At 50.1% G+C, this 26145-nt stretch overlaps 1 protein-coding gene across 20 annotated transcripts in view; it reads right to left on the minus strand.

The window, feature by feature from the left end:
• Positions 1-1656: 1656 nt before the first annotated feature.
• LOC105494952 (microtubule associated serine/threonine kinase 2) overlaps positions 1657-26145 on the minus strand; it is a 256356-nt gene continuing 231867 nt past the window's right edge. For 18 of the 20 annotated variants that reach the window (XM_071093794.1, XM_071093789.1, XM_071093777.1 and 15 more), the window contains 20 exons: positions 24420-24629; positions 18140-18241; positions 15759-15891; positions 14868-14929; positions 14523-14608; positions 13863-14071; positions 12027-12165; positions 9709-9841; positions 8627-8792; positions 8016-8117; positions 7627-7749; positions 7341-7450; positions 6831-6985; positions 6301-6584; positions 6007-6201; positions 5189-5415; positions 4875-4997; positions 3831-3967; positions 3505-3698; positions 1657-3234 (listed from right to left, as the gene is read on the minus strand). In XM_071093794.1, the coding sequence (XP_070949895.1) occupies positions 1715-3234; positions 3505-3698; positions 3831-3967; positions 4875-4997; positions 5189-5415; positions 6007-6201; positions 6301-6584; positions 6831-6985; positions 7341-7450; positions 7627-7749; positions 8016-8117; positions 8627-8792; positions 9709-9841; positions 12027-12165; positions 13863-14071; positions 14523-14608; positions 14868-14929; positions 15759-15891; positions 18140-18241; positions 24420-24629 (4410 nt within the window). In that variant the 3' untranslated portion in view covers positions 1657-1714. The remainder of the gene's footprint in view (positions 3235-3504; positions 3699-3830; positions 3968-4874; positions 4998-5188; positions 5416-6006; positions 6202-6300; positions 6585-6830; positions 6986-7340; positions 7451-7626; positions 7750-8015; positions 8118-8626; positions 8793-9708; positions 9842-12026; positions 12166-13862; positions 14072-14522; positions 14609-14867; positions 14930-15758; positions 15892-18139; positions 18242-24419; positions 24630-26145) is intronic. The other 2 variants (XM_071093797.1, XM_071093769.1) reach the window with 1 other exon arrangement.

The following is a 26145-nucleotide window of genomic DNA, read 5'->3' on the forward strand; positions in this document are numbered from 1 at the left end:
CATTGCCTTCTACTGCCTGATGGCTCCCAAATCTAGATGTCCAGCTTCCTACCCTTTCCTTCCTTACCTCCTCACTGTTGCTGTTCTAGTTCACACCGCACTACCTCATCCTCTGTGGTACCCTCACTCCACTCCAGCCTCTCTATACTGCAGCCAGAGTGATCTTCCTAAAACAGAAGATAATACCACTTCCCTGAAGTTGCCTTTCAGGAACTCTTCACTACCCCCCACCAGTTTCTCAAAGGGAACACTACTGACACTTGGGGCAATTGCCCGATGTGGTATAGGATGTTTAGCATCTCTGTGCTTCCTCTTCCCATCCCCATTTCCAACCCTCTAGGAGGGCAGTTCCCAACATCCTTTTCACCTGTGGTGTGCTGCTCCTGACCAGATCCCTATATGCACGGGGCACTTGCTCCCTCAGCCATGCCCCTGCCATCCTCCAGCTCACAACCTGTAATCTGTCTGCCAAGGCCCCGGTACATTAGCCTAGAGTCTACTGTGAATGAATGAAGAAGTGGAGAGGACTAGAAGGCTGAGGGGCCAAATATCTGCACAAATGGGCTCTGCCACTGTGGGTACAGTGTGCCCTCTGGTGGCCACCGCCTTCCCAGGCAATGAGCCTCCTAACACTTCTTCAGGCCTAGGCACTGGATTGTGGGACGATCAGTGCAACCAGTGCAAGACAGTTTCTCAAGTCTTCCACCACTATGGAGACAAAGCCTTGGTACTCTGCCAAGCCCCACTGCCTGCCCTGTGATGCCACCTCCTGACTCCCCTGGCTGTGGTCCCACTTATTTCCTCCCCCTTCCTCCTGCACTACCCATCAAATGAAGTTTTACTCAATGAGGGCTGCGCACACGATGTCCATCCACCTGCAATGCTGAGGCCTCTACCTGCAACAGCCCAGGAAGAGCTCACTGGCTACAATCATGAAGGTTTTCTTACTAAATATGACTGGCAGCTTTGTTTTCATCTCACCCTCACCTCGGCATTTATCAAGTAACTTCTCGGTCCATTTTAAAAACTCTTTCCTCCTGTGGACTTTATGACTCTTGGGCTGTTCTGTCTTCGATCTCAAACACACCCAAAGTTAAACTGCCTCCTCTCACTTCTTCTCCTCCTCATTTCCTGGCTGAGGCAATCCAAGTTAGGAGACACATGTGAGTTCTGGAGTCCAAGGGAAACCTAGGTTCTAACCCCAGTTCTACCCAAGCTGTATTACCATGGCCATCAAAGCCTGAGTGCCCTTATCTATAAAGAAGGAATTTTAGTTGCTACATGGTATTTTCTGGTTCCCCATCACCTTCACAAAGTCATCTCCTGGAAGACCATTAGACATGGCCCTTGCCTCACTTGCCAGACCCACTTCTACTTTGAATTATCTTTGGTTCCTTGAATATACCAGGTATACTGTATGTGCTAAATGTTGCCTGGACAGCCTTTCTTAAACCAGCCTCCACCCTTGCCACACCCAGCAACTACTACGTATCATCTGTTCTTCATGTTTGAGCTCAAATGTCACAGCCTTTGGGAAGTCAAGCTGGGTTAGGTGGCCCTCCCCTGATGGTGGAAACTGTTTTATTCCCAGCAGCAACACAGGACCTAGTTACACGTGGGTTGACCGAAGGAAAACAAGCAAACAAAAGACATAACGATGGTTTCCAGGAGTATATATTACACAGGTCTGAGTGCAAGAAATGGCAAACAACTGCTATGTTTGCTTTAAAAGCTCATCTGGAACCAATGCCAAATCCCGATGCTTTTGATGGCCCCCTGGTTCTTGGCCCCTCCAGAGGAGGCTGGACTCAGACTCCTGGGTGAGGGGGCAGCCTTGGCATGGAACGTCCTGCCTTCTGTCACCTGAGGCATCAGGCACTTGGGTGATGCTCAGGGCTGGATCCTCTTTCACTGCTTGTGCACACTCAGACTCCCATAGCCAGCCCTGGCTGGGATCCTCACAAGGTGGACGGGCACTGGGTGGCTGTGTCTTCCCCTGCTCCCTGGGAGACAGGTTCTTAGGGTGGGCTGGAGTTGTGGTTTCCAAATCCTGGAGGTTGACTAGCCCACCTGCCATGGTTGCCTTTCTGCTTGGGGATGCCCTGTCTGGGCCCTCAATATGGAATTTCCAGGACCACATGCCCAGCTTCCCAGAGGTGGAGCTGGGAGGAGAGCAACTGCTGGTGGGGGTGAGTCCTGAAGTGCTGGAAGAAAGTGCTGCTAGTGCCTGGGTGTGGAGGTGCTGAGCCTTCCAGCAACCTTCAGAAGGGATGGGGTCTGTGGCTCCAGACCTACCCAGGTTGGGGCCTGGTGAGGAGGAGCTGGCAGCCTCCTCAACGGCTTGTGGGCTCCCAAGCCTCCTGTGGGGACCGCTGGGACTTTCCCTTCTGGGAGGCCCCAGTGTGATCCCTGTCAATAGGCTTGGGACCACTGGGCCCGGGCTCCTAGGGTCTCTGGATGGGAAAGTTTCCTCTTCCCCACTCTCTCCTGTTCCTTTGGGGGCCACACTCTGGCTCACTGCTGGGTGAGGTGCCAGGCTCAGCTCCTGCGCACCCTGGCTGTTCTCAGGCCCCTCCTCGGTGTCGTCCTCTGAGGAGTCCACCTCACGAATGGCTTCTTGCTTCTGCAGCGACTCCCGTCGTTCAGCTCGGTCCTGCCGGAGGGTGCCTAGGGCCCGTGAGGGAGCAGGCTGCAGCACCCCCTTCCCTGGCAGGGCCCCCTTGCCAGACAGCACACCCCTGGCTCCAACTACCTCCAGAGGGCTCACTTCCCTGGGCGGCAGTTCCTTCTTTAGCTCAGAGTGGGGCAGGTCAAGGCTGTGCTTGCGAGAAGTGGCTAGCTTCTTCTCAGAAGCGGCAAGTGCTGCTGCCAGTTTCTCAGCTGACTGCACCCTCTTGAGTAGTGGTGAACGGGGTGGCTCCGCACTCTTGGGCCGCGAGAGTTGTCTGCCCAGGGGAGGTGACAAGTGAAGCTTTGTGGGAAAGGCCTGGGCTACATGGCCAGACAGGGGTGATGGGGACCGCTGAGGTGAAGCTGCTGGGGGTGGGGGAGAAGGGGTGTGGGCCAGTGGTGACAGTGGGATGCTGCCTGCTGACTTGCGCCGCGGAGAGCGGTACTGGCGTTGGAGCTTGGGTGCCAGACCGTGGAGGGAGCTGGGCCGTGTGTGCCCAGAGCCGGCTGGGGAACTGGGCACGCTGGAGCTGGGGGAGCTGCTCTGTGACGAATTCCCTCCCACTTTGTACAGAGACAGACAGACAGACAAAAGCAGAGCAGTGTTAGCTGTTAGAAGTGACGAAGGGCAAGACAGGGCTTAGCCCTGTTATGTCCCAGAAACCAAGCTACCCCCTTCCCCATCAATTAATTCCTCCCCAAGACTACAGGATCTTCCAGGGGGCGGCTGAATGAGAGATTCAGAGTGGGTCTGTGACAAGCACACAGGGTCTAGGACTCTCCTATTTCCCAGGGGTGGTTTCTGACAGTTTTCTGTCAGGGAGCCCTTCGTACCTGAATGCACAGCATCGGGGGTCACCCGGTAGCCTTGAGTGGGAGATCGGGGGGAAAGGCTGTGGCTGTGTGTGGGAGAGCCTGGCCCACTCTCCCCTGATGACAAGGAGCGGTTAAGGGAAGAAAGGCTGCGGCTGGTGTGGAGCAGGGATACTTGCTTAGCGATCTTGCGGAACAGGGAGCTCCTTTTTCTGCTGTGGGGATAAGGGTCAAAGGCTGAGTCAATGCAGAGAGCACAGCACACCCTGGGCCCAGGGCCAAGGCACCCGGCACGTACCAGCACTCATGTGGCTCAGAGAAAACCCTCTGGACTGCACCTGGCTCACCTTTCTTGCCCATCCTTGCCGCGGCCCCTCTTGCTCCTTCGGGCCATCTTGGCCTTGTAGCTGCCCTTCCGCGCTGGCCCCACTTTAATGGATGTGTTCTCCAGGGGAGTTGTTGAAATGGCCACCTTGTTTCCACTCTGGGGAGCAGAGCATGAGGCCTAGGCTAAGCTGGAGCCATATGCTTCCCTCCTGGCATGGCTATACCACAGCATCAGCTTTTGCCCCTGCACCAACACATCTGAACCACGGGCCTGTATTATTCTGTCTTCACAGATGAGGAAATGTCTCCCATTGGAGCCCCAGAGTAGTCTGGGGTAAGAAGGTAGAGAACAGGCTAACCCATCCCATTCTGCAGCCCTACCCACAGCTCAGAAGGATCCCTGGGCCTTAGTCAGGGAGGGTGCCGCCTTGTGGAGAAAACTCTCTGTTGTGCCACATTCAAGTTCTGTGTGTACCTACATCTTTTTTTTTTTTTTTTTTTTTTTTAAGACAGAGTCTCACTCTGTCACTCAGACTGGAGTGCAGTGGTGCAATCTCAGCTCACTGCAACCTCTACCTCCTGGGTTCAAGTGATTCTCCTGCCTCAGCCTCCCGAGTAGCTGGGATGACAAGTGCCTACCACCACACTTGGCTAATTTTTGTATTTTTTAGTAGAGATAGAGTTTTGCCATGTTGGGCAGGCTGGTCTCAAACTCCTGACCACAGGTGATCTACCCACCTCGGCCTCCCAAAGTGCGGGGATTACAGGCATGAGCTACCGTGCCCAGCCATTTTTTTTTTTTTTTTTGTATTTTTAGTATAGGCAGGGTTTCACCACGTTGGCCAGGCTGGTCTCGAACTTCTGGTCTCAAGTGATTCACCTGCCTCAGCCTCCCAAAGTGTTGGGATCACAGGCAGGAGCCACTGCGCCCGGGCTGTGTGTACCTACATCCATACTCGGTGTAGGTGTGTGTGCACCCAACTCACCCACTCCCCTAACTGCCATCACAGACTCACAGGCCGAGGTCATTCAGGGACCATGCGGGCAGCACGCCCTGCACTAACCTTCAGGATCAGCTCCACCACCTCCGTGTGCACCAGCCCATGCACAGGTTCCCCATTGACATGGGTGATGAGGTCGCCTTGACGAAGCCCTGCCTCGCTGGCCGGACCTCCGTCCTCCACGTGCTGCCCCAGGAAGAGAATAGTACTCAGACTGGAGCCTGAACATGAAGTATGGGGCTTGGTTCTGCACATTAAGCTGTGAGCCCCTTCACCACCACCCTTTGACCCCCGAGCAGGGACAGATGGGCTCCACAAAGGGGAAGCCGGAAGGATGATGAAGCTGGGAGACAGCAGGTCTGGATGGTCAGACATACCCACACCATGTGGTGCACGGTGTAGACGTCGGAGTCACCCATGTAGACGCGAATGGCCCGCAGGGTGAAGCCATACTTCTTGCCAGCTCGGTGGATGATGATGGGAGGCCTCACGCTGCCAAGGGCTGGCAAGAAGTCCCTGCTTGGAGAAGAGTCCCGGGATGACGGGTTGGACGACTGAGAATGTGGGGACATGGGGCTGGCCAGCGGGGAGCAGGTGTGGTGTTCTAGAGAAGGAGAAGCCAGGACTTAGTGGGTCAGAGGGCCTTGGCCTGGCCCACGGTCCAGTCTGTTGATTTCAGCACAACTCTAGTCACAGAGCCTGAGCCCAGGTCCATGTTCTCCACAGCCCCTGACCTGTGAAGCCCTCTCCTGTGCCCAGACCCCAAGAGACGGTGGTGGTGATGAGAAATGGCAGCTAGCATTATGTATCAGGGACTATGTAAGCTTATCATACATATTTAAATGTCACAATTAACTGATGAGCTGGCCACTATTATATCCACATTTCTGGATGAGAAACTTGAGGCTCAGAGGAGTTAAGCAACTTGCTCAAGGTCAAAAGCCTGTTAGTGATGGAGCCAGGATTTAAGTGTGAGCTCTCTGCCCCAAAGCCTGCACTTGTGACATGGTGCTGTCCTGCCTTCTGGCACATGTATATATACACAACCCCAGACACCAATACACACCTTCAGAGACCACAGTCTCTGAGATCCCTGCTTAATACATATACACCTGCCATGTGCAGAACCTTGCCAAGGCCTAGAGATTCTAAGGCCCTTCCTATGAGTTTTATCCCAGCTCCCCAGGGGCCTCACCCGAAGGAATGAGGAGTGAGAGGGCTGTGGCTGAGGCGGACTTGATCACTTTGTTGACAGGGCGAGTGGTGTGCTTCTCTGTTGAGTCCCCAGAGAGCAGCCGGTGGCGGGCCCTACGCACAGCCAGGTCACTGATGGCCTTGGCTGTGGCTCCCTCAGCCAGCTGCGGGGTCCCACGGCCTCTGGTCTCCATAGCTGTAGGCCCAAGGGAGCAGTGAGACCGCGATGCTGCTGAGCTTCCCCGCCCTGCAGTATCCTCCAGCTTAGGGCCTTTGGCCGCCCACTGGGCCATACCTGGACTGGAACCACTGCTCCGGCCAACAGCTTCCTCATCCAGCTTTGGCCGCTGCTCCCCTGAGCGTTCAGCAACAGGCCCAGAGGCCCCCTCTCCAGAGGGGGGAGTCAGGACCCATATCCCCTCCTGCGGTTGCCTCCTGAGGGCGCTGCTGGCCTCCTCAGGGCCCTCGGGGAACCGAGGCGCATCCAGGAGGCCTGAGCAGCGGCGTCGCACTGTCATGGGAGGGCTGGAGTCACTCTCTGTGTGGGACGACTCAGACACCGACAGCCGCTTCCGTAATCTATGAGACACAAGGCCTGGGGTGAGATGGCCCAGGTGGTCCCCCTCCTCCTGCGAGGTCTCCTCAGGGGCACACAAGGGTTATAGTAACAGAATTTTCCTCCGCAGACATTCCTCTAGGAGTCACCCTTGTGAATGCCCCTCACTGCCACCTGCACTCCTCCGCGGCATCGGAGTCTCTCCCATGGTCTGTGACAAAGCAGGGATAGCTGTGTCGCCCACCCTGGGTGAACTCTGGGGTGCTCACATCTCAGGGGAGCCAATCACCCAGCTCCGGTCTCGGCCTTTGAGCCCTGCCAGGCCATCTGAGCGGTCCTCCTTCTCCTCACTCAGGCTGCGCTTGGTGGGGGGTGGTGTCCGGCGCTCCTCGAGCAGTGAGAGCCGCTCCATGCTGCTGTACACCTGTGGGCACAGGGGATGCGCTGGGGATGGGCTCTGGCAGCCGTATCTCCCAAGTGGCATAAAGCATCGGAAACCTAGGAATTTCAACCAGTTGGCTCCTTCCCTCCTCCACACACCCCTGAATATTTGGGGAAGCGGTTATTCCACGGATCTGACCTGGCATCTCATGTCAGGGACTACGGTGGTTCTAGAAGCACCTATATATGGCTATATGTAGCCCCAGCCCTCAGCTCCTCTTTCTCTAGAGGCGGCCCCAACCCCAACTCCCTGAGCCTGCCCAGGTGTGCCCTTTGACAGGCCCTCTTCTTCTGATCCTCCAGCCTGTTCTGCCCATCCTGGGCCTCCTCAGTCACACCTTGCTGAACCTTGGAGAGCAGGAAGAGAACTGGCGGATCTCAAGGCAGCCATCTTCACTCACTTCTTCCTCATCCTCCGAGTCCATGTGGTGGTATCGCTCTGAGCGGGCTGGGCCAGACATAAAGGACACTTTCCTTCAGAGCCCTGCTGGTGGCCTCCTTGTGACCCCATTAGATTTCAGCAGAGCCCTGAGAAGTTGCTCCCAATGCCAAGTTCAGTGTGCACAGGTGTTTCTAGGCAAACAGGTAGGACCCATACTCCACTCCACACATTGGCGGCCTTACTGTCAAAATAGCTAGTATCGTCCTCTGACTCCAGCTGAGGAATAAATTCAGCTTTCTGGCGGAGAAGTCCTGTCCAGTCCAGACCAGTAAAGAATGGGTGCTGCTTCACCTCATAGGCACTGCCTGTGGAAAGGGAGGGCATGGGCAAGGGGGAAGGATGAGCCGCATGGAGTCCAGGTCAGCAAACCTCGTAAGAAGCCAGACCTTGAGAAGCTATACTCAGGGGGTCAGCTCAAGCATCTTCCCTTCCCTGCCTACAGGGAGCAGGGCAGAGTTTCAGGATCCAGAGGGGCTGCCCGTAACTGAAGCCTGAACCTCCAGGGTACATGGACTCAGCCTCCCTTACCCCTTTTTTAAGTAGTGGGAAAAGTTAGCAGGGCCTGCCCTACCTGTGCCCAGTCTCTCCAGAGGGTTCTGGTGGAGCAGTTTGGAGGTGAGGTCCTGGGCGTCTGGGGGCAGTGCATCATCACCCTCAGGCCACACAATCTCATCTGAAGTCATCAGGGGTGAGAGGGAGAGGAGAAATTGTGGGTAGAGTGGAGAGATGTAGAAGAGGTCCCAGGACAATGTAAGGAAAGGAGTCAAAAAGGACCCAGCCCGGAGTCCCTGAATGCCTTGCCTGGGACCCCAGTCTTTAATTTTTTTAGGTTCCTAGACCATGGCTTGATCTATGATCCATGGTGGGCACTGCAAAGCTCTAGCTCACCCTGCTTTTATACTCCACAAAACATACACAGACATACCCCTCACACTTATGGGATGTGCACATACACAGAGAGGAACACACAGGTATATATGGGAGACACGTGAGGCCCTAGGGGACACAGTGTCCACATGTATGTACATGCAGAAACACAGAGACACCCACCCCCAAAGCAGCAGACATCACAAACACATGGTGAGTTCAGAACAAGAGCTCACAGGCCTCATGAGCTGCCTGCATACATCATAGTTGTGAATCCAGACTGTATCCCCACTGGGCCAGCAGGATAGTACCTACCACTGATCACTTGGCCAAAGAGCTCCTCCGGAGTGTCTCCAAAAAAAGGGACGCAGCCCACCAGGAACTCATACAGGATAATGCCCATGGCCCACCAGTCCACTGGCTTCCCATAGCCCTGGCGCAGGATCACCTCAGGCGCAATGTATTCTGGGGTCCCGCATACCTGGGCACAGAAAAGCCAGGCTGGCTCAGCCTCCTGAGGCTGCTCACTGGCATGACAGCGGGAGACGCGGGATGCTCCCACCTCGAACAGAAGAGTCTCTGAATGAAGACTCAGCCCACCTTAGTTAATGAACAAAATCAACAGAAGCCCCAGGGAACAAGAGTCGGAACTGTCAGCAGGTATTTGCTAATTAACAAAACTGTTTCATTCTAGCCCAGAACTACCATCCCTTAAGCCCTCAACACCCACCTCTGGCATCTGATCCCACAATTGGCCTCTGCACTCCAGCCTCTAACAGAACAGACCCTACTGGTTACGTAAGTACTACAGGGACTGGTGAATAGTCACAACCTGAAATGTCAAACCAGGGAACATCCAGAGGCTGCCTCTCAGGACACTGGGCCACAGCCCAATGGAAATTCAAACCTGTGTTCCAAGAACCTCAGGCTCTAGGAGAGCCTTGTCCTTGACTCAGGCTGGGAGATTCGGGACTGACCTCATGTGAAACTGTGCTAACAGTTACATGACCTGTTTTCTCCAAACCCTGAGAAGGAAGATGGCTTTGGATTTTATATCCATATGATTTTCATGGCTCATCCTGTTTTCCAAATGTGCTACCTATCTCAATGCCTCTCTGGAACCCAAAGGTAGAAAAGATAGGGGTTCCCAATCTTAACATCTAGCTACAAGGTAGGCATATGGCCCCAAGGCCTTATTCAAGGGCCTGGAATCTATGTATGTGTATACAAATGTAGAGATGGGCTCTCACTATGTTGCCGAGGCTGGTCTTGAACTCCTGGCCTCAAGCGATCCTCCTGCCTCAGCCTCCCAAAGGGTTGGAATTACGGGCATGAGCCACTGTGCCAGGACAAGGGCCCAGAATCTACCCTCCAATGTATCAACTATCCTTCCTTACCTGCTTGTCCAGGAATTCCCGGGCATCCTTTTCAATGTGACCCTCATACAAGTTCGTTGTCAGACTCATGAGACCAATTTTGGACAGTCCAAAGTCCGTGAGCTTGATGTGCCCCATTGATGTAATTAGGAGGCTGGGAGACCGGAGAAATAAAATTATGAAGTTATTCCTGGTTTTCTGAGAGCACTTATTTTAGTATATGCCCAATTTCCCCACTCAGGCTTCCATGGGGGCACTGTGAGGCACAAGCTGGGCAGCTTCAGCAGGGGGACAGGCAGGTGTGGACACGTAAATCGCTCTGGCTGTGTGAGTGCTGCATTCTGCACAAGCAACGAACCTGCCTTTTGCCCATTCCCACAACTCCATTTCTGTTCACGGCCCTAACTGTATTCTATATTGGGGGCAGGAGTCATTCAGTTGAACAACAGAGTTTCTTCTACAGAGCTGAGATCAGCCTTATTCTAAGGCTGGAGCCATTCCTAGTCCCCTCTCCCCATCTGAGTGGCCCACAATACTTCTGTTTCAGGGAGAGGGGCAGGGGGCACATAATTTTGTTCCATGTCCATGGCTGGTTTTGGGAGGAGGGTTAGTTGGGAGAAACTAGAACTAAGATTCCTTTATATATTCTGCCTGAGTCACTCATTTTGTGCTGAAGGCTTTACCCTGGCACCCTTTTATTCTAATGACTCCCCAAATAGTACCTCTGGCTGTGACTTCCTTTTTGAGCTCCAGGCCCACCCAACTGCCCATATGTCTTACAGGCACCACAAACTCAATCTGTCTAAAACAAAGTTGTGCCTCCCAACTGGTTCTCCTCCTCAGTGAAAAACAATAATTTCGGTTATCTATTGAGCTCTGTGCTAAGTGCTTTAAAAATATTCTGGCCCCTGAAAGGTTTTCTAGAGTAACACATCAAAGGTAGGTGTCATTATTCCCTATTTTAGAAAGCAGGTACGTGAGGGTCAGGGAAATTTTAATTAATAGACTCAAACTCAGACTTAATAAGCAGAAGAGTGGCCATTTGAATTCAGGTCTGTCTTATGTCAAAGCCACTTTCTCCCACAGAGGCTTATCACCCTGCCCCAGTTCCAAGCTGGAAATCTGGAACACACCCCAGCCTCTTCTGTTCCCTTGCTTCTCTTCCTGCCCCACCCCAGCCTGGTCCTCTTTCCTGTTTCCCCACGCTGCCCTCTTCTTTCTACCCTGACCCCCTGCTCTGCTGCAGGCATTGCTGGCTTTGGTCTCAGTGTCTCTTTTCATCAGCAGAGCGAGCTTTCTAAACCTAAACCACAATCTGGGCATGCCACTCTATCATATCCTTGGTTAGCAGACCCTTCCAAGACTCTCTAGGCCCCTTTAAAATAAAACCCAAATGTAACAAAAGGGCCCTTGATGAACCAGTTCCTGCCTCTCTCCAGCCTTTTCTCTTACTACTCTCTCACCATCTAAGCTGTCACCACATTGTACTATTTGTAGTTCCTGAACAAGTGCTGTTCTCTCGCACCTGTGTGCCTCTGCACATTCTGCTCTCCTGCTTTAGAAAGCAGGTCTTCCTTTTTCCACTTGACTAATACCCTCTGAGAAGAAGCTCATATATATATATTTCTGTCTCCCACTGTAGACTTAAGTTCTACATGCCAGGGACTATATTTAAAACCCAGAATATAGTGCTTGGCACAGAGTAGATGTCAGTAAATGTCAGTAAACTTGTTTAACCATCTACTAGATGTGCTTATTCTTTTGTTCTTGCTTGGTTTCTTCAGTGGGGCTCCTCAATGACTCTTTTTTTTTTTTTTTTGGAGACGGAGTCTCACTCTGTCACCCAGACTGGAGTGCAGAGGTGTGATCTTGGCTCACTGCAAGCTCCACCTCCCGGGTTCACGCCATTCTCTGGCCTCAGCCTCCCCAGTAGCTGGGACTACAGGCACCCGCCACCATGCCTGGCTAACTTTTTTTTTGTATTTTTCATAGAGACAGGGTTTTACCATGTTAGCCAGGATGGTCTCAATCTCCTGACTTCGTGATCCACCTGCCTCAGCCTCCCAAAGTGCTGGGATTACAGGCGTGAGCCACCGTGCCTGGCCTCTCAATGACTCTTTCATGTCACCAAAGCCTTATAATATTCCAGCCAGACCTTGAGGCAATGATCTGCATCTGGGGTGGTCGGGGGGCTAGAGAACTAGGCCTAGATGGACACACACAGGAGCATGTTTTCCCAGTAGCCATCTGGATAGACTTAGAGCTACTGTGCTTGCCAACATTTTATCTAGAGACCCAAGAGGGAGACCCTGGACAAGGGACACAGATTATGGACATACTTGTCAGGCTTGAGGTCACGGTGCACGATGCCATAGTTGTGTAAGTACTCCAGGGCCAGCACAGTTTCCGCAAAGTATAGACGCACCATGTCCACAGGCAGGGCCCCAATATTCTTCAGCAGAGTGGCACAGTCTCCCCCTGCAACAAGCCCAGGCTACCATGAGGAAAGGATCCAGTTCCCTGCTCTAGCCAGCTCCCATCTGGCAGTTTCTGAGGTCCCAGAGGAGACAGCTTCATGGAATATCCTGGTGCTGGAGACTCTGATTCTAGCCCCTTTGCTGCTGGCATGGGTGGGAGACACGGTGATATGGTTTGGCTGTGTCCCCACCCACAGCTCATCTTCAATTGTAGCTCCCATAATTCCCATGTGTTGTGGGAAGGGACCTGGAGGGAGATAACTGAATCATGGGAGTGGGTCTTTCCCATGCTATTCTCGTGATAGTGAATAAGTCTCATGAGATCTGATGGTTATTTTTATTTATTTATTTTTTTGAGGCAGAGTCTTGCTCTGTCGCCCAGGGTAGAGTGCAGTGGTGTGATCTCAGCTCACCGCAACCTCCGCCTCCCAGGTTCAAGCGATTCTCCTGCCTCAGCCTCCCGAGTAGCTGGGATCACAGGCGTGTGCCACCACGCCCAGCTAATTTTTTTGCATTTTTTTGTAGAGATAGGGTTTCGCCATGTTGGTCAGGTTGGTCTTGAATTCCTGACCTCAGGTGATCTGCCTGGCTCAGCCTCCCAAAGTGCTGGGATTACAGGTATGAGCCACCATGCCTGGCTGAGCTGATGGTTTTATAAAGGGGAGTTTCCCTGCACAAGCTCTCTCTTGTCTGCCGCCATGTGAGACATGCCTTTCACCTTCTGCCATGATTGTGAGGCCTCCTCAACCACATGGAACTACAAGTCCATTAAACCTCTTTCTTTTGTAAATTGTACAGTTCTCTGGTATGCCTTTATTAGCAGCATGAAAAGGGACTAATACACAGGGTATGGAGCGGGGCGCAAAGTAAAGTGAATCTGCTGATAGCTGTCATGGACATTTTTCAGGCCAGAGAGGGAAGGAACCCAGGTTTTTATTAAAAGTAATGGCAAAAATGCCATTACTTTTGTACCAGCCTAATATTTTAGGACAGGAATACTGCATGGTGTAAACACATCTGGCTGAGACATTAACATTTGTTCATGTTACTTCCTTCTTACTGGCTTTTAGTTTCTGGGTAGAGTAACACTGTGAACTCCCAGCATGTACCCAGTAAACACTAAAGGACATTTTTTTTTCAGCTTCAGCTTCAAGACTAGGCACAATATCTTCGGAGGCTGTACACATAGTGAGAATGTGAGAGGGAAGGCCACTGGCAAAGCTGCTGCCTCTCTCCAGAACTATGCCCCGTGTTGCTCTTCTGTTCTACTCACAGAGCATTTTGCATGGTTTTAAGGGATGTCCCCTTTGCAAGCCAGTCAGGGTAATTAATGGCTTTCCTTTCTTCTGAGGGTCCAGATGCAATCCTCTGAACACCCAATCTTGGGCTTTTGCAGCTCTGCTGCCTCCTCTGTTGCTGTCTGATACCAGCAGTAGAGAGAGTGCAGGCTTTGGGGTGCAGGATTCTACAGCTGCTGGCCTGCTACTTCCTATCCCAGAGTGCCTCTCATGGCAGAGGCAGGCAGCTTTGTGCCCACCGTGGCCAAATGGTCTCTGTGATCCTGAGGCAGAAACCAATGCCAAAGGTGGACTGGAAAGCTGGGCCCTGAAACTTCACCTCTGTAAAAAAGCTGCTGGTCCCTGTTTAAGGCTTAGATTGTGCCTTGGCCTCCATGCCAGGCCACCTTTGCCTCAGTACCTTCAACATACTCCATCACCATGCACAAGTGGCGCTTGGTCTCAAAGGAGCAGAACATGCTGACCACAAAGGGGTTCTCAGCGAAAGTCAGTATATCACGCTCCACGAAGGCCTGCTGGATCTGGTTCCGTAGGATCAGGTTCTGCTTGTTGATCTTCTTCATGGCAAAGCGCTGCCGGGTGGACTTGTGCCGCACCAGGAATACAGCCCTGGGAAACACAGTCCGGCCCATCCCCCATGGACCCTCAGCACCAGAGCTGTGCTCTCTGCCACCCAAACTGCCTTCTCTCACACCTTAATTAATGCACAGAACAAGGGGGCAGGGCATGCATACCAATGAGAAGGATCTGGGACCCCCTAGCCCATAGAACTCTTAAACTTCCTGACAGACCATGTCCTGATGACACGGCTCAATGCTTCCCCAGAGCTCAGGGAGAGGAGGATGCGTGGTAACAAGAGGTGTGGGAATCTTGTCTAGGAAAGGAACAATGATCGATGTCAGAGGAATCTGAACTCCTGCCCACCCAGGAGGCTTCTGGGAGTGAGAAGGTCCACCCTGAGGCATCTGCCCAGAGGACTGGGCAGCATACACTCTCACATGGAAGAGATCAAAGGCTGACCTGGCTTCAGTCCTGGCCACACCCTGACCCCTGCCTTTACCCATAGGCGCCATTGCTGATGAGCTTAATGGTCTCGAAGTCCTCTTCAGAGGGTGTCTTTTTAGATGGCAGAGATGCCCCACGGCCCTGGAAGACAAGGGGAAAGGCAGGAGACAGGCATGCTTCTCAGAGCCCATATCCTTGCAGAAGCTGTGGCTCTAGCGTTCTCAGCTCTTAGCTCTAGCGCAGTCCCCTGCCCATTCTTCTGGGAGTAGAATGACTTCTCAGTGTTTGCTGTCACCAATTCCCCCATCCCTTCTTCAGATATTCTCTTAAAGAGAACTCACAGCTCTTTGCTTCGTAGGGCCCAGGCTCCAGGAATGGGGCAGGAGCTCAGGGTTTTTACCTCAATAGAATCATCTGTCTCTGGAGTGTCAGGACTGTCACAGCTGCTCAACTGGGCCATTTCTGGAAACAAAACAAAGACACAAGAGAAGAGTGCGTGGCAATGTCAGGTATCTCAGCAGTATCCTCAGATCACACAACAGGTGCATGTAGGGTAGGCATTAATGCTTTTTGCATCAGCCTAGGACGTGAATTCAGTCCCATGGCACTATACCCAATGTAGTCCCAGCTTTTGGACCAGGAAACAAGCCAAATCCTACTGCTACTCCCATTTCCAGAACTCCATTGCCATTCACAGGGCCTGGCAAATTCTATAAACTTGGGAAATTTCCTGGAAAACAGGACCTGAAACTGGGTTACTAGTTCCCATCCTGCTGGCCAAGACTGCGTCACTGGATGGGGCTGGGAAGCACAGAGGGCAGGAGCAGGATACCTACAGACCAGGGACTTGGAGGCCCATGGTTGCTGCAGGGGCTCAGCAGAAGCCCAGAAGAATGGCGGTATCCTCTGAAGCCCTGTGCTGGACCACCCTAAAGACACAGGAAGACCTGTAAGGTGGCCAAGAGGAGAGGCAAGGTGCAGAGGAGGTGACCATTTTTGCAAATGTGATTGTGGCTCTTTGTTGTTGACCTCTTTGGAACTGAGGTTCTAAATGCAACTCAGCCGGGCTGATGCAATCCAGGCTGGGATCTACCAGGCAGATGTGAACAGCAGTTCCAAAGGAAAGACTGTTTTGTCACAGAGATCACAGTGTATATTCTAAATTCCTGAAGCCCCTGGGGCCATGCTGTGTCCACGTCCAAGCTAAGTCTCTTCTCCAAGCAGCTTCCCTGCTGTTAAAGCTTGCCAGCAGCGGTGGGGCCTCTCTGCAGTCACCAGGCAGTATGCTCACCCTCTAGGGGATCCCGTGTGAGGCCCAGCTGGCTAACGATGTAGCGGGGAATGTCACATTTAATCCCTTGTCCCTCTTTGGCGTGGCCCTCAGCTGCTTCTAATAGGTGGTAGAACTCTTCAGGGTCAAACTCCTGTACCAAGGGAGAGAGGCAGTCAGTGGTGACAGATAGAAGCAAAAGCTGCTGGCCTCTTTGGTTTTACAGCATATAGTAGACTGAGATGAACAAGACTTTCTCTGTGACAGGACATTCCCACCCCTCAATATTCAGAAATAACACGATTCAGGGATCACAGGAATAGGGATGAAGATGTCTTACAGGTCACCTCCAGATTGGACATACTCAGCATATGGTATCTTCCTGGCAATAAGAACTAGAGGTTTTACTCTAAAGAGAGCTCAGCCTACTGATCTTGTCCCATGCCTTACATCAGCCAGTTGGCACTGTCTGGTGTATTCAGATGCCCAGTCCACAGCAGTCCTGGCACACACTCAATTATGACTCATAAGAGCTTTGGCACAGCCCTACTGGTGCATGCATACCTTCAAATATTTACTGGGCACCTCCTGTGCGCTAGAGGCTGGAGATCCATTGAAAAGCACAGTCCTTGTCTGCACATAATAACTGAGTGCCTACTAAGTGCCACACACTGGGTTAAACCTTCTAGCAACTCTTTGACCTCACTGAGGAAATCAAGGCTTGCAGGGATGCACTGATTTGTCCATAATCACGGAGGTAGGAAGGAACAGAAAACCAACATTCAGCCCAGGTCTGACTCCAAGCCCCTGCTTAGCCAAGGACTTCGTGTTCTTGAGGGAGAGGCTTTCTGCTCTATCACAGCACTAGCCTCTGCTCTGAACTTTGTTCTCATTCCCTGTGGTCTCACTGTTTTGGAGAACTGTACTTATCTGGATATAACCTAAGCCAGACCTGGAAGCCCTTTTAACTTCTTATTCTTCCTTAGCTCCTATTTGGTCAGAATGTCTCTCTCATAAATACCCCTCTAATCCACCTCTTTCTCTCTGTTATCCTACCATTCATTGTCTGAGTTCTGGCCACCCCATCTCACATGAATTGCTTTGAGTACCTCTGCCCTGATGTCCCTGGCTCATCCTGCCCTCTCTTCCAATTCACTATCCATGTTGCAGCCAAAGTAATCTTTCTTAGGACTAAATCTGATATAATATTTACATAGAAATAAATAGGAACCAATTACTGATACATGCAACAACATGCATGAATTTCTACAAACATGCTGAGTGAAAAGAAGTCAGAACATACTACAGAAACCACACAGAAACATGGTTTCATTTCTAGGAAACTGTACAAAAGGCAAACCCATCCCTAGTGAAACAAAGCAGGTAAGTTATTGTCTGGGAGCAGGAGGAAGAGGGGACTGACTCCAAAGGGGCACAAGGGAACTTATCTGATAGAAATATTCTCTATGTCAGCTGTGGCCATGATTCTACAAGTGTATATTTGTTAAATCTCAATGAACTGTACCATCAAAGGGATATATTTTATTGTATGAAAATTATACCTTAATAATACTGTTTAAGAAAAAAGTAAATGTGGCCATGTCACATTCTTACCTAAACTTCCTGGTGCCTCCAAGTGGCTGTATGGGTAATGCAAAACTCCAGAGCCGAGAACCCGACACCCTCCGTGACCCTGTCACAGTCCTACCTTCCAGGCTTACCTCTCAGCACTTCTTCAAACCCACCCTGTGCTGCACTGAATGCCCCTTCCCATGCTCCCTATCTGGGAAACAGACTCACCCTTCAGTTTGCTGAATAAGCCTCATGTCCCCCAGGGAGCATTCACTGAATGTTCCTTCCAGGAAGACTAAAGCACTTCCTTTTCCAGGTTCCCATTGCCTTGCGTACTGACCTCAACTGCAACACTTCTTGCAGTACTGTAATTACTATTTACATGTCCTCATGCCTCATGCTTCCCAACTCCACTGTAGAGGAAACATCCCAAGATCAGAGACTGCTTTATTCATGTCTGTATCTCCAGTGTCTAGCACGAAGTAGGTACTCAGTCAAGTTTGCTGAAAATTAAATGAAGGACTCAACTTGTGCAAACTAAACTGGGCTATGCTCCTGATGCTCCTCAACCCCAAGGCCCCTACTGAGGTGAGCCCTGATCATGTGAGGGTAGGCTAGACTAATACTTCTCCCTGCCACATCCCCTCAGGACCATACACTTGTCCTCACAAAAATCTGTTTAGTCTCCCACTGGTGGCAAATCATATTTAAATAAGGACCTAAGCGACAGAGATGGCAGTGGTTACCACCACAGTTTTGCTGTCATCAGGATACTTCCTCCATAGCCCTCCTCCAAATCTGCCCACCTGACTTTCCTAGAGTCCACTCACCAGGCATTCCAGGAGACGTGCTGGGCGGGCAATGACAATCATCAGCTTTTTCACCAGCTGCATTACAAAAGCCACTTCCGAGCTCTCTGAGCGCTCATGAGCCTATAGAGAAAAGAAGGGCTGCTTAAACAATCTATTGGCCCAGTGTGGCTGGGCTAAGCAGGACCAGACTGGGCAGAGCTGAATCCAGGGAGAAACAATTCAGTAGCACAGAGAGCTCCGCCAAGCAAGGAACTCCGAGAAGGCTGGCTGGCTGTGAGAGGGAGCGAGTTGCTCACAGGGAACCATTTGAGCTTTAGAACACTACATGACACCGAGAAATGCCACACAGACATACAGCTGTACCTGCTCCTCCATCCAACAAGCCTCACTTACCCTGCAGACCCCAGCTCAAGGGGCAACTCTCAATGGCGCCTTCACTGATGTTCACTTTCCACTCTAGACTGTAAGGAGTAGAAAGACCTCAAAGCTGAGGGTGATATGACCAGAAAGGTACTTCAGAAGGATCACTCTGGCTGCAGTGTAGAGGGTACACTAAAGAGGGCAAGCCTAAATGCAGGAAAACCCATTAGCAGGCAACTCTAATAATTCAGATGAAAAAGGCATAGGTCGGCTGGGTGCAGTGGCTCACGCCTGTAATCCCAGCACTTTGGGAGGCCGAGGCAGGCGGATCACGAGGGCAGGAGATCGAGACCATCTGGCGAACGCAGTGAAACCCCGTCTCTACTAAAAATACAAAAAAATTAGCCGGGCGTGGTGGCGGGCGCCTGTAGTCTCAGCTACTTGGGAGGCTGAGGCAGGAGAATGGCATGAACCTGGGGGGCGGAGCTTGCAGTGAGCCGAGATGGCGCCCCTGCACTCCAGTCTGGGCGACAGAGCAAGATTCCGTCTCAAAAATAAAAAAAAAAAAAAAAAATAAATAAATAAATAAATAAATAAATAAATGAAAAAGGCATGGGTCAAGGCAGAAGAATGCAGACAAAGGGACAGGTGTGAGCTACTACCAAAGCAGATAAGGGTGAAAGCAGCACAAACAGAAGGCAACTCCAACTTCAATTTTAGGAAAATTTCAATGAATACGTGAAATAGTAACTATAAGAGGCCATTTAGGTGATAGGTAAAGAATGTACTGCCTTTGGTTTTAGAGAAAGAACAGCTAGGCAGAAAAGATAAGCTCAGTTCTGGGCGTGTAGAGTTTCAGGCACCTATACGAGAGAGTCTCTTGGGTATCTGCTTGGTCCAGGGGCCTTTCTCTTTTTCCCTGAGAACTGCTCTGGTTTCTAGGAGCCACATTTGTACTGTGTGTCTGCGCCTTCCCTCCCACCTCTAAGAGCTGACCAGGGAGGATCACTTTCCTAGGAATTTAAAAAAGGATAGAAAGATAATTGTTAACATCAGTGTGGCAGAAACTGTTTAAGAACTGTGACAAGGGATGGCCGTACCTACCATGGAGACAGAGAAAAGATGCATACAGGAAAAGAAAGAATGAAGACTTCCTGAGCTTCCTGGAGCTTCTGGTTTCTAGTTCTGGTTCCTTTTTAAGGTCTGGTTATATCCCTCGCTTCAATTCTCTAAGACCTACCCCTTTTACTCTTATAATGTTTCCCTTTACTGTTTAAACTATTCTGAGTCAGATTTCTATTACGTGTAACCAAAGAATAAGAACCAATATGGGGAAGTCAAAGTGGAGGAGTCCACCAGGCAGCTGGGTGCACTGATCTGAAGCTCAGGAGAACAGTAAGAGTGGCAGCCACATGTGGAAGTCCTCAGCGTAGCGATGACAACTGAAGACATGGGAGCAGGTGGTAAGACATCAGAGAGAGAGTGGAGGAAGGGGAAAGGGGAAAACAGGCATGCAGGATGGTGCCCTGTGACACACCAGTATGAAGGGGTGGGCAGCAAAGGAACTTGTGAAGAGGCAGCAAGACTGGTGAGAACGGTGAATTGACAACTGGGGAAGGGGGTTCAGGAAGTATCCGCTGTGCTCCACAGGGAGGTGGCAGAAGATGGGAACTGAAAGCAGACACAGGATTTGGCAATTGGCCAGTGAGTTCCTTGGTGAATTTTGCCTGAACAGTTTTGGTAAGGTGGGAAGGGAAACCGGAAGGCAGAAGATTGAGTAGTAAATAGGATACAAGGAAAGAAAAACAGTAAATGAGGACTTTTCTTTTTTTAAAGTATTGGTTATGAAATGAAGAGAAAGGATAAGTGGTTGGTGAAATCCCATTTATTCTTTTAAAACCTGTCTCCTGTTCCCAACACACATATACATACACATGTGAAGAAAAAGAAGTAATTGCTGTCTTTAACATGTTCTCCTGGCTGTTCGTGCATACCACATGGTACTGTCATGCTGTTTCATAAAGAGCTGTCTGTCTCTACAGCTACACTGCTGGGCCTAGTGAGTAAAGAGCCTCTGTGTCTTTTTCTTCTTCTTTTTTTTTTTTTGAGACAGAGTTTCGTTTTCATTGCCCAGGCTGGAGTGCAATGGCTCGATCTTGGCTCACCGCAACCTCCGCCTCCCAGGTTCAAGCGATTCTCCTGCTTCAGCCTCCCGAGTAGCTGGGATTACAGGCATGTGTCACCATGCCCAGCTAATTTTGTATTTTTAGTAGAGATGGGGTTTCTCCATGTTGGTCAGGCTGGTCTGGAACTCCCGACCTCAGGTGATCTGCCTGCCTCAGTCTCCCAAAGTGCTGGGATTACAGGCGTGAGCCACCGTGCCTGGCCCTTTTTCTTTCCTCAAATGCTAAGCCTAGCAGAGTGCCTCCTAGACAGCAGATGTCAGTCAGTGTTTGTTGACTGTTTGAAAATGTATGCTCTTAGGCTCTGGAATAAGCCAAACCTGGGACTGGGTCCTGGTTTTGCTACTTAAAAATATAGGTTATCTTGAGCTAACTTAGTTTCCTCATCTGTAAATTTAGGAAATAATATTAAGTACCTTCCTTACAGGGTTGTGAAGATTTCATCAGATAAATTAAACGAAGTAATGTAGTGTCTAGCATGTATTAAATGCTCCATAAATGTTACTGATTTTTATTATTCTAAAATCTGACCAGGTCATTTTTCAGTTTGTCACACTGGATGATACCCACTGCCTTCATGATACAATCTAAGCTCCTCACAAGGCCCTTCAGCATCTGGCCCCCAGTCCAACTCTTCAAATTCATCTGCCAGCAGGTCAGGTGCAGTGGCTCACACCTGTAATCCCCGCACTTTGAGAGGCCAAGGCAGGGGGATCACTTGAGATCAGGAGTTTGAGACCAGCCTGGCCAATGTGGTGAAACCCTGTCTCTACTAAAAATACAAAAGTTAGCTGGGCGTGGTGGCAGGCACCTGTAATCTCATCTGCTAGGGAGGCTGAGGCAGGAGAATTGCTTGAACCTGGCAGGTGGAGGTTGCAATGAGCCAAGATCGCGCCACTGCACTACAGGCTGGGTGACAGAGTAAGACTCAATCTCAAAAAAAAAAAAAAAAAAAAAATCATCTGCCAGCTTTTCCCCTGTGGGTGTCTTTCTTTTTCTTTTCTTTTCTTTTCTTTTTTTTTTTTTTTTTTGAGACGGAGTTTCGCTCTTGTTGCCCAGGCCAGAGTGCAATGGTGTTATCTTGGTTCACCACAACCTCCACCTCCGGGTTCAAGCAATTCTCCTGCCTCAGCCTCCCTAGTAGCTGGGATTACAGGCATATGCCACCATGCTCAGCTAATTTTGTATTTTTTGTAGAGCCAGGGTTTTCTCCATGTTGGTCAGGCTGGTCTTGAACTCCCGACTTCAGGTGATCCGCCTGCCTCGGCCTACCAAAGTGCTGGGATTACAGCATGGGCCACCATGCCCGGCTCCACTATGAGTGTCTTTTACTGTAGTTATGCAAACTACTTCATCTGCAATTTCTGGAATGTACCAAGTTTCTTTACACCTTTGAGAGGTTACTTATTTATTTATTAAGAGACAGGGTCTCACCCTGCCATTCGGGTTGGAGTACAGTGGCACAATTATAGCTCACTGCAGCCTCGACCTCCAGGGTTCAGGCAATCCTCCCACCTCAGCCTCCTGAGTAGCTTGGATTACAGGTGCATGCCACCATGGCTGGCTAGTGTAGAGATGGGGTCTCACTTTGTTGCCCAGGCTGATCTCAAGCTCGTGGGCTCAAGTGATCCTCCCACCCTGGCCTCCCAAAGAGCTGGGATTACAGGCATGAGCCACTGCGCCCAAGTAAGAGGTTGTTTATGCTTTTTCCTAGCTTCAGTGAACTCCTATCTGTTTAAGATTTAGCCTTCCCTGAACTTTCCACAAAGAGTCAGCATATCCTTCTCTGTGCTCAGAACCTACTTATCTCTAGTGCTCATCAATCATATTGTACTGTAGTCAGTGGGAGTGAGAGAATTCATATAAAGTATTCAGTGTAGTAATAGCTGTTACTTTTATTAAGTACATGTTGATGGGTCTGTAACCCCATTGATGGCAAATTCCCTAAGATAGAGCCTGCACTGAATTCTTTTCTGCATTCCAAAGGCCTCGCAAATTAGGGAACAGATGAACAAACTGGTTCCAAATTCAGTGCTCTTCTTATTGTATCAAACAACCTAACCGCACAAGCAGTCAGTCTGGGAAAATGCCTAAAGGTTTTGAACAAGGCTCTGACTTCAGCATTTTAGAAGATAAATCTTAAACGTACCAGGAAACTTGGAAGTTACTCTACATTAATCCTTTACCGAATGCAGTAATCCCTGATTCCTAAATGTCTCTGGGGTGCCCCTTTCCATTGCTGGAAAACTGTCAGAAAGCTTTTCCTGAACAGAAACAAACATCTACCAGCGATTTTCACGGGACTCTGGCTTTCTAAAGTTATACTTCTACAATGTTTGATTTTAAATATTTCTTTTGAAATCAGAAAAAGATATTTTTGTAGAAGGAAGTACTTTTTCACCTATTAAATCAAAATCTTTCTTCCTGTAACTCCTGCCCACTGGACTAATTATGTCTTTCAGGGGTACTGAGAACAATCTGCTCTTTTTTATATATGAGAAACTTTCCACTACTTGACAATAATCATTTCTCTAGATTGAACTGTTCCCTGAAAATGTGTTTAAACTCCCCGCTCCTTCTTATTTCTAGACGAACACACTGATGTCCTTTTGGTCATCAGCCCGGGGCCCTCAGCTCAGTCGGTACTACTCCAGAGAGAGGTCTTGGTCTGGAGGCAATAAGGGGTTCTGGACTGGGCAATTCTCTAGTGACATGATGAGCTCTGGGGAGATAGGCACATCCTCTCTCCCCTAAACCGTATTAATGGGTAACATGGAGCCGCTATGGTCTGAGTGAGATGGCATCTGGCCACCTTAATCAAGAGGCTGATAGCAAAGGAAGCGCTAGTGCAGGAAGCAGTGCTTAAGAACTCTCATGTGCCGGGCGCGGTGGCTCAAGCCTGTAATCCCAGCACTTTGGGAGGCCGAGACGGGCGGATCACGAGGTCAGGAGATCGAGACCATCCTGGCTAACACGGTGAAACCCCGTCTCTACTAAAAAAATACAAAAAAAAAACTAGCCGGGCGCGGTGGCGGGCGCCTGTAGTCCCAACTACTCGGGAGGCTGAGGCAGGAGAATGGCGTGAACCCGGGAGGCGGAGCTTGCAGTGAGCTGAGATCCGGCCACTGCACTCCAGCCTGGGCGGCAGAGCGAGACTCCGTCTCAAAAAAAAAAAAAAAAAAAAAAAAAAAAGAACTCTCATGTGCTTTGGTCTTGGCCATCTCTAGCTTACTTTACCTTTAGCCTCCCAGAGATTTTTTCACACCAGGGAGGATCAGGTCTCAAAACATGTAAGTCCTAACTAGAGAACTCTCCATGTAAATGGCTAAACCCATCATGCAAGCCTCATACTTGTTTTCCCTTGGCTGAGGATAAACAGTCTGAAGGCTCTGCTTAAACCAGTATTTCCAGTAGAAGAAAGCCCATCACAGCAACTGGAGCCACTTCTTGGCTTTAGGTAGCAAACCTCCTAGTCAAATACTTATGAGTACTACCCATGGTGGAGCTTCGCGCAGAGTGATACAACTTTGGGTTTAGAAAAGGAACACAAGTGAGTTCCTTTGATACCAAGCAGGCTTCTCTCACTATTGCAGGGGACTGAGGAGGAATCTAAGCCCCTCAGCTCTGCCTTTGAGGGTGGGTAAGAAGCAGTCTGTGAAGACTGAGAATACCACTAACGCCCTGATCCTAGCTTGGGATTATGAATCCAATACCAGGTAGAGGTTTTTTCAGAACCCCAGCACAAGGACACTCACATCTTGTACAAGTTTCTCCAAATTCTCTTGAAGTTCATAGAAGTATTGTGATGTAATGAGGCCACTCCGAGATTTATCCAGGCAGTCTCGGGCCATCTCAATCACCTGATGATGAATAAAGCTCAGGGCTCCATCCGCCAAGGGCAGCACGCTGTCTGGGGTATTGGAGGAAATAAACTCTGCTAGTCGTTCTTCCATTTGCGCGGTGGCCTGGGAAGAAAAGCAAGAAACACACACTTCCCTTCTAGTCCCAGCTCAGTTGGAGCTAAGCCTGAAGGACCTGGAAATAGCAAAATAATGGGCTCCCTGTGATCCTGGTTTCCTTACACTGCATTTGGGAAACCTGATAACTGAAGACATTAATAGATCACCTTCAAGTAAAGTCAAGTCAAGATGCCTTAGCTTTATATTCAAGGCCCTCTTTCACCTGGCCTTGCCCATCTCCCCCAGCTCCCTCCAGGGCAAGTTCTTTTGCTGTAAGGACACACAAGTGTTTGCTATCTTCCTCCTTTACTATGCTATTTCATGCCTGTCTGTTTATGCTGTTCCCTGTGTATGGCTTTTTCACCCTGCCAAGCCTGCCTGGCAAACTAATTCTTCTCATCTCAGTTCAAGTATCGTGTCTCCTCTGGGAAGTCTTTCATTTCCCCAGGCAAACGGGTTTCCATTCCTCTGTTCTTCCACTGGACCTCCCAACTGTGTAAACTTTGTATATGGGCACTGCTGGTTTCTAAACTAGGAAGTTCTTTAAGTCAGAGAGAGTTTCATTTATCTCAGGATCTTCTTACTTAACCTTAGGACCCAAGGGAGTTAGGCAGGTGCTTGGAGAGCTGCTTAGTGAACCTGTCTGGTCACAGATGGCGAGTTGGAATGGGGGGACTGTGGATAGGAACATAACCCTGGCCTGGATCCCCAGCAAAGGAGAATGGAGGTCTGACTCCAAACCTCTAGGGACCTAACTACGCGGTCATGTCAAAACGACAAATACACATCTGTGAACGAGTTCTCAGCTGCCTATCTAAGACTCTGCCTTACTTCTTTGCTACCAGGTGGTGATTTCTGATTTCCAGTGTGTGTTTAGGTGAATGTATACTTACATACATATATATGTGCTGTGTCTACGTGGAGAATGAAAGAGGAAGAGGTGAAAGAGTGGGAGTAGAGGAGAAAGAAGGAAGTAAAGGAATCTTAACACATTTTCTCCAACAATAGTTCATCCTATAGGAAGGAACTGGAAACATGCCTATAAACACAAACATCCAATACTACAAAAACACCTAATATACAAGGAGGAGGAGGGCAAGCATGAGATACATTTCTCAACATTATATACTCCCAAACTTCATAAACACCAAGTACATCAAAATGAATTCCTAGCTATTTGTTCTGCCTCCTTCCTCACGTTTATTGTCTAGTGCCACTCCAAAGCTGGAAAGCACAGACCATGCGGCACAGGTTCTACAGTCCAGTATCCCTTCTCAGTCAGGAACAGGGCCTATCTTCAGAAGGCCAGGTCAGAGTGTACAGGCATGTGGTGTTGAAAAAGACATGCAAATGGGGCCGGGTGCAGTGGCTCATGCCTGTAATCCCAGCACTTTGGGAGGCTAAGGCAGGTGGATCACCTGACGTCAGGAGTTCGAGACCAGTCTGGCCAACATGGCAAAACCTGTCTCTACTAAAAATACAAAAATTAGCCAGGCATGGTGGTGCATGCCTGTAGTCCCAG

Source organism: Macaca nemestrina, chromosome 1 (genome assembly GCF_043159975.1).
Source record: "Macaca nemestrina isolate mMacNem1 chromosome 1, mMacNem.hap1, whole genome shotgun sequence".
Lineage (NCBI taxonomy): Eukaryota > Metazoa > Chordata > Mammalia > Primates > Cercopithecidae > Macaca > Macaca nemestrina.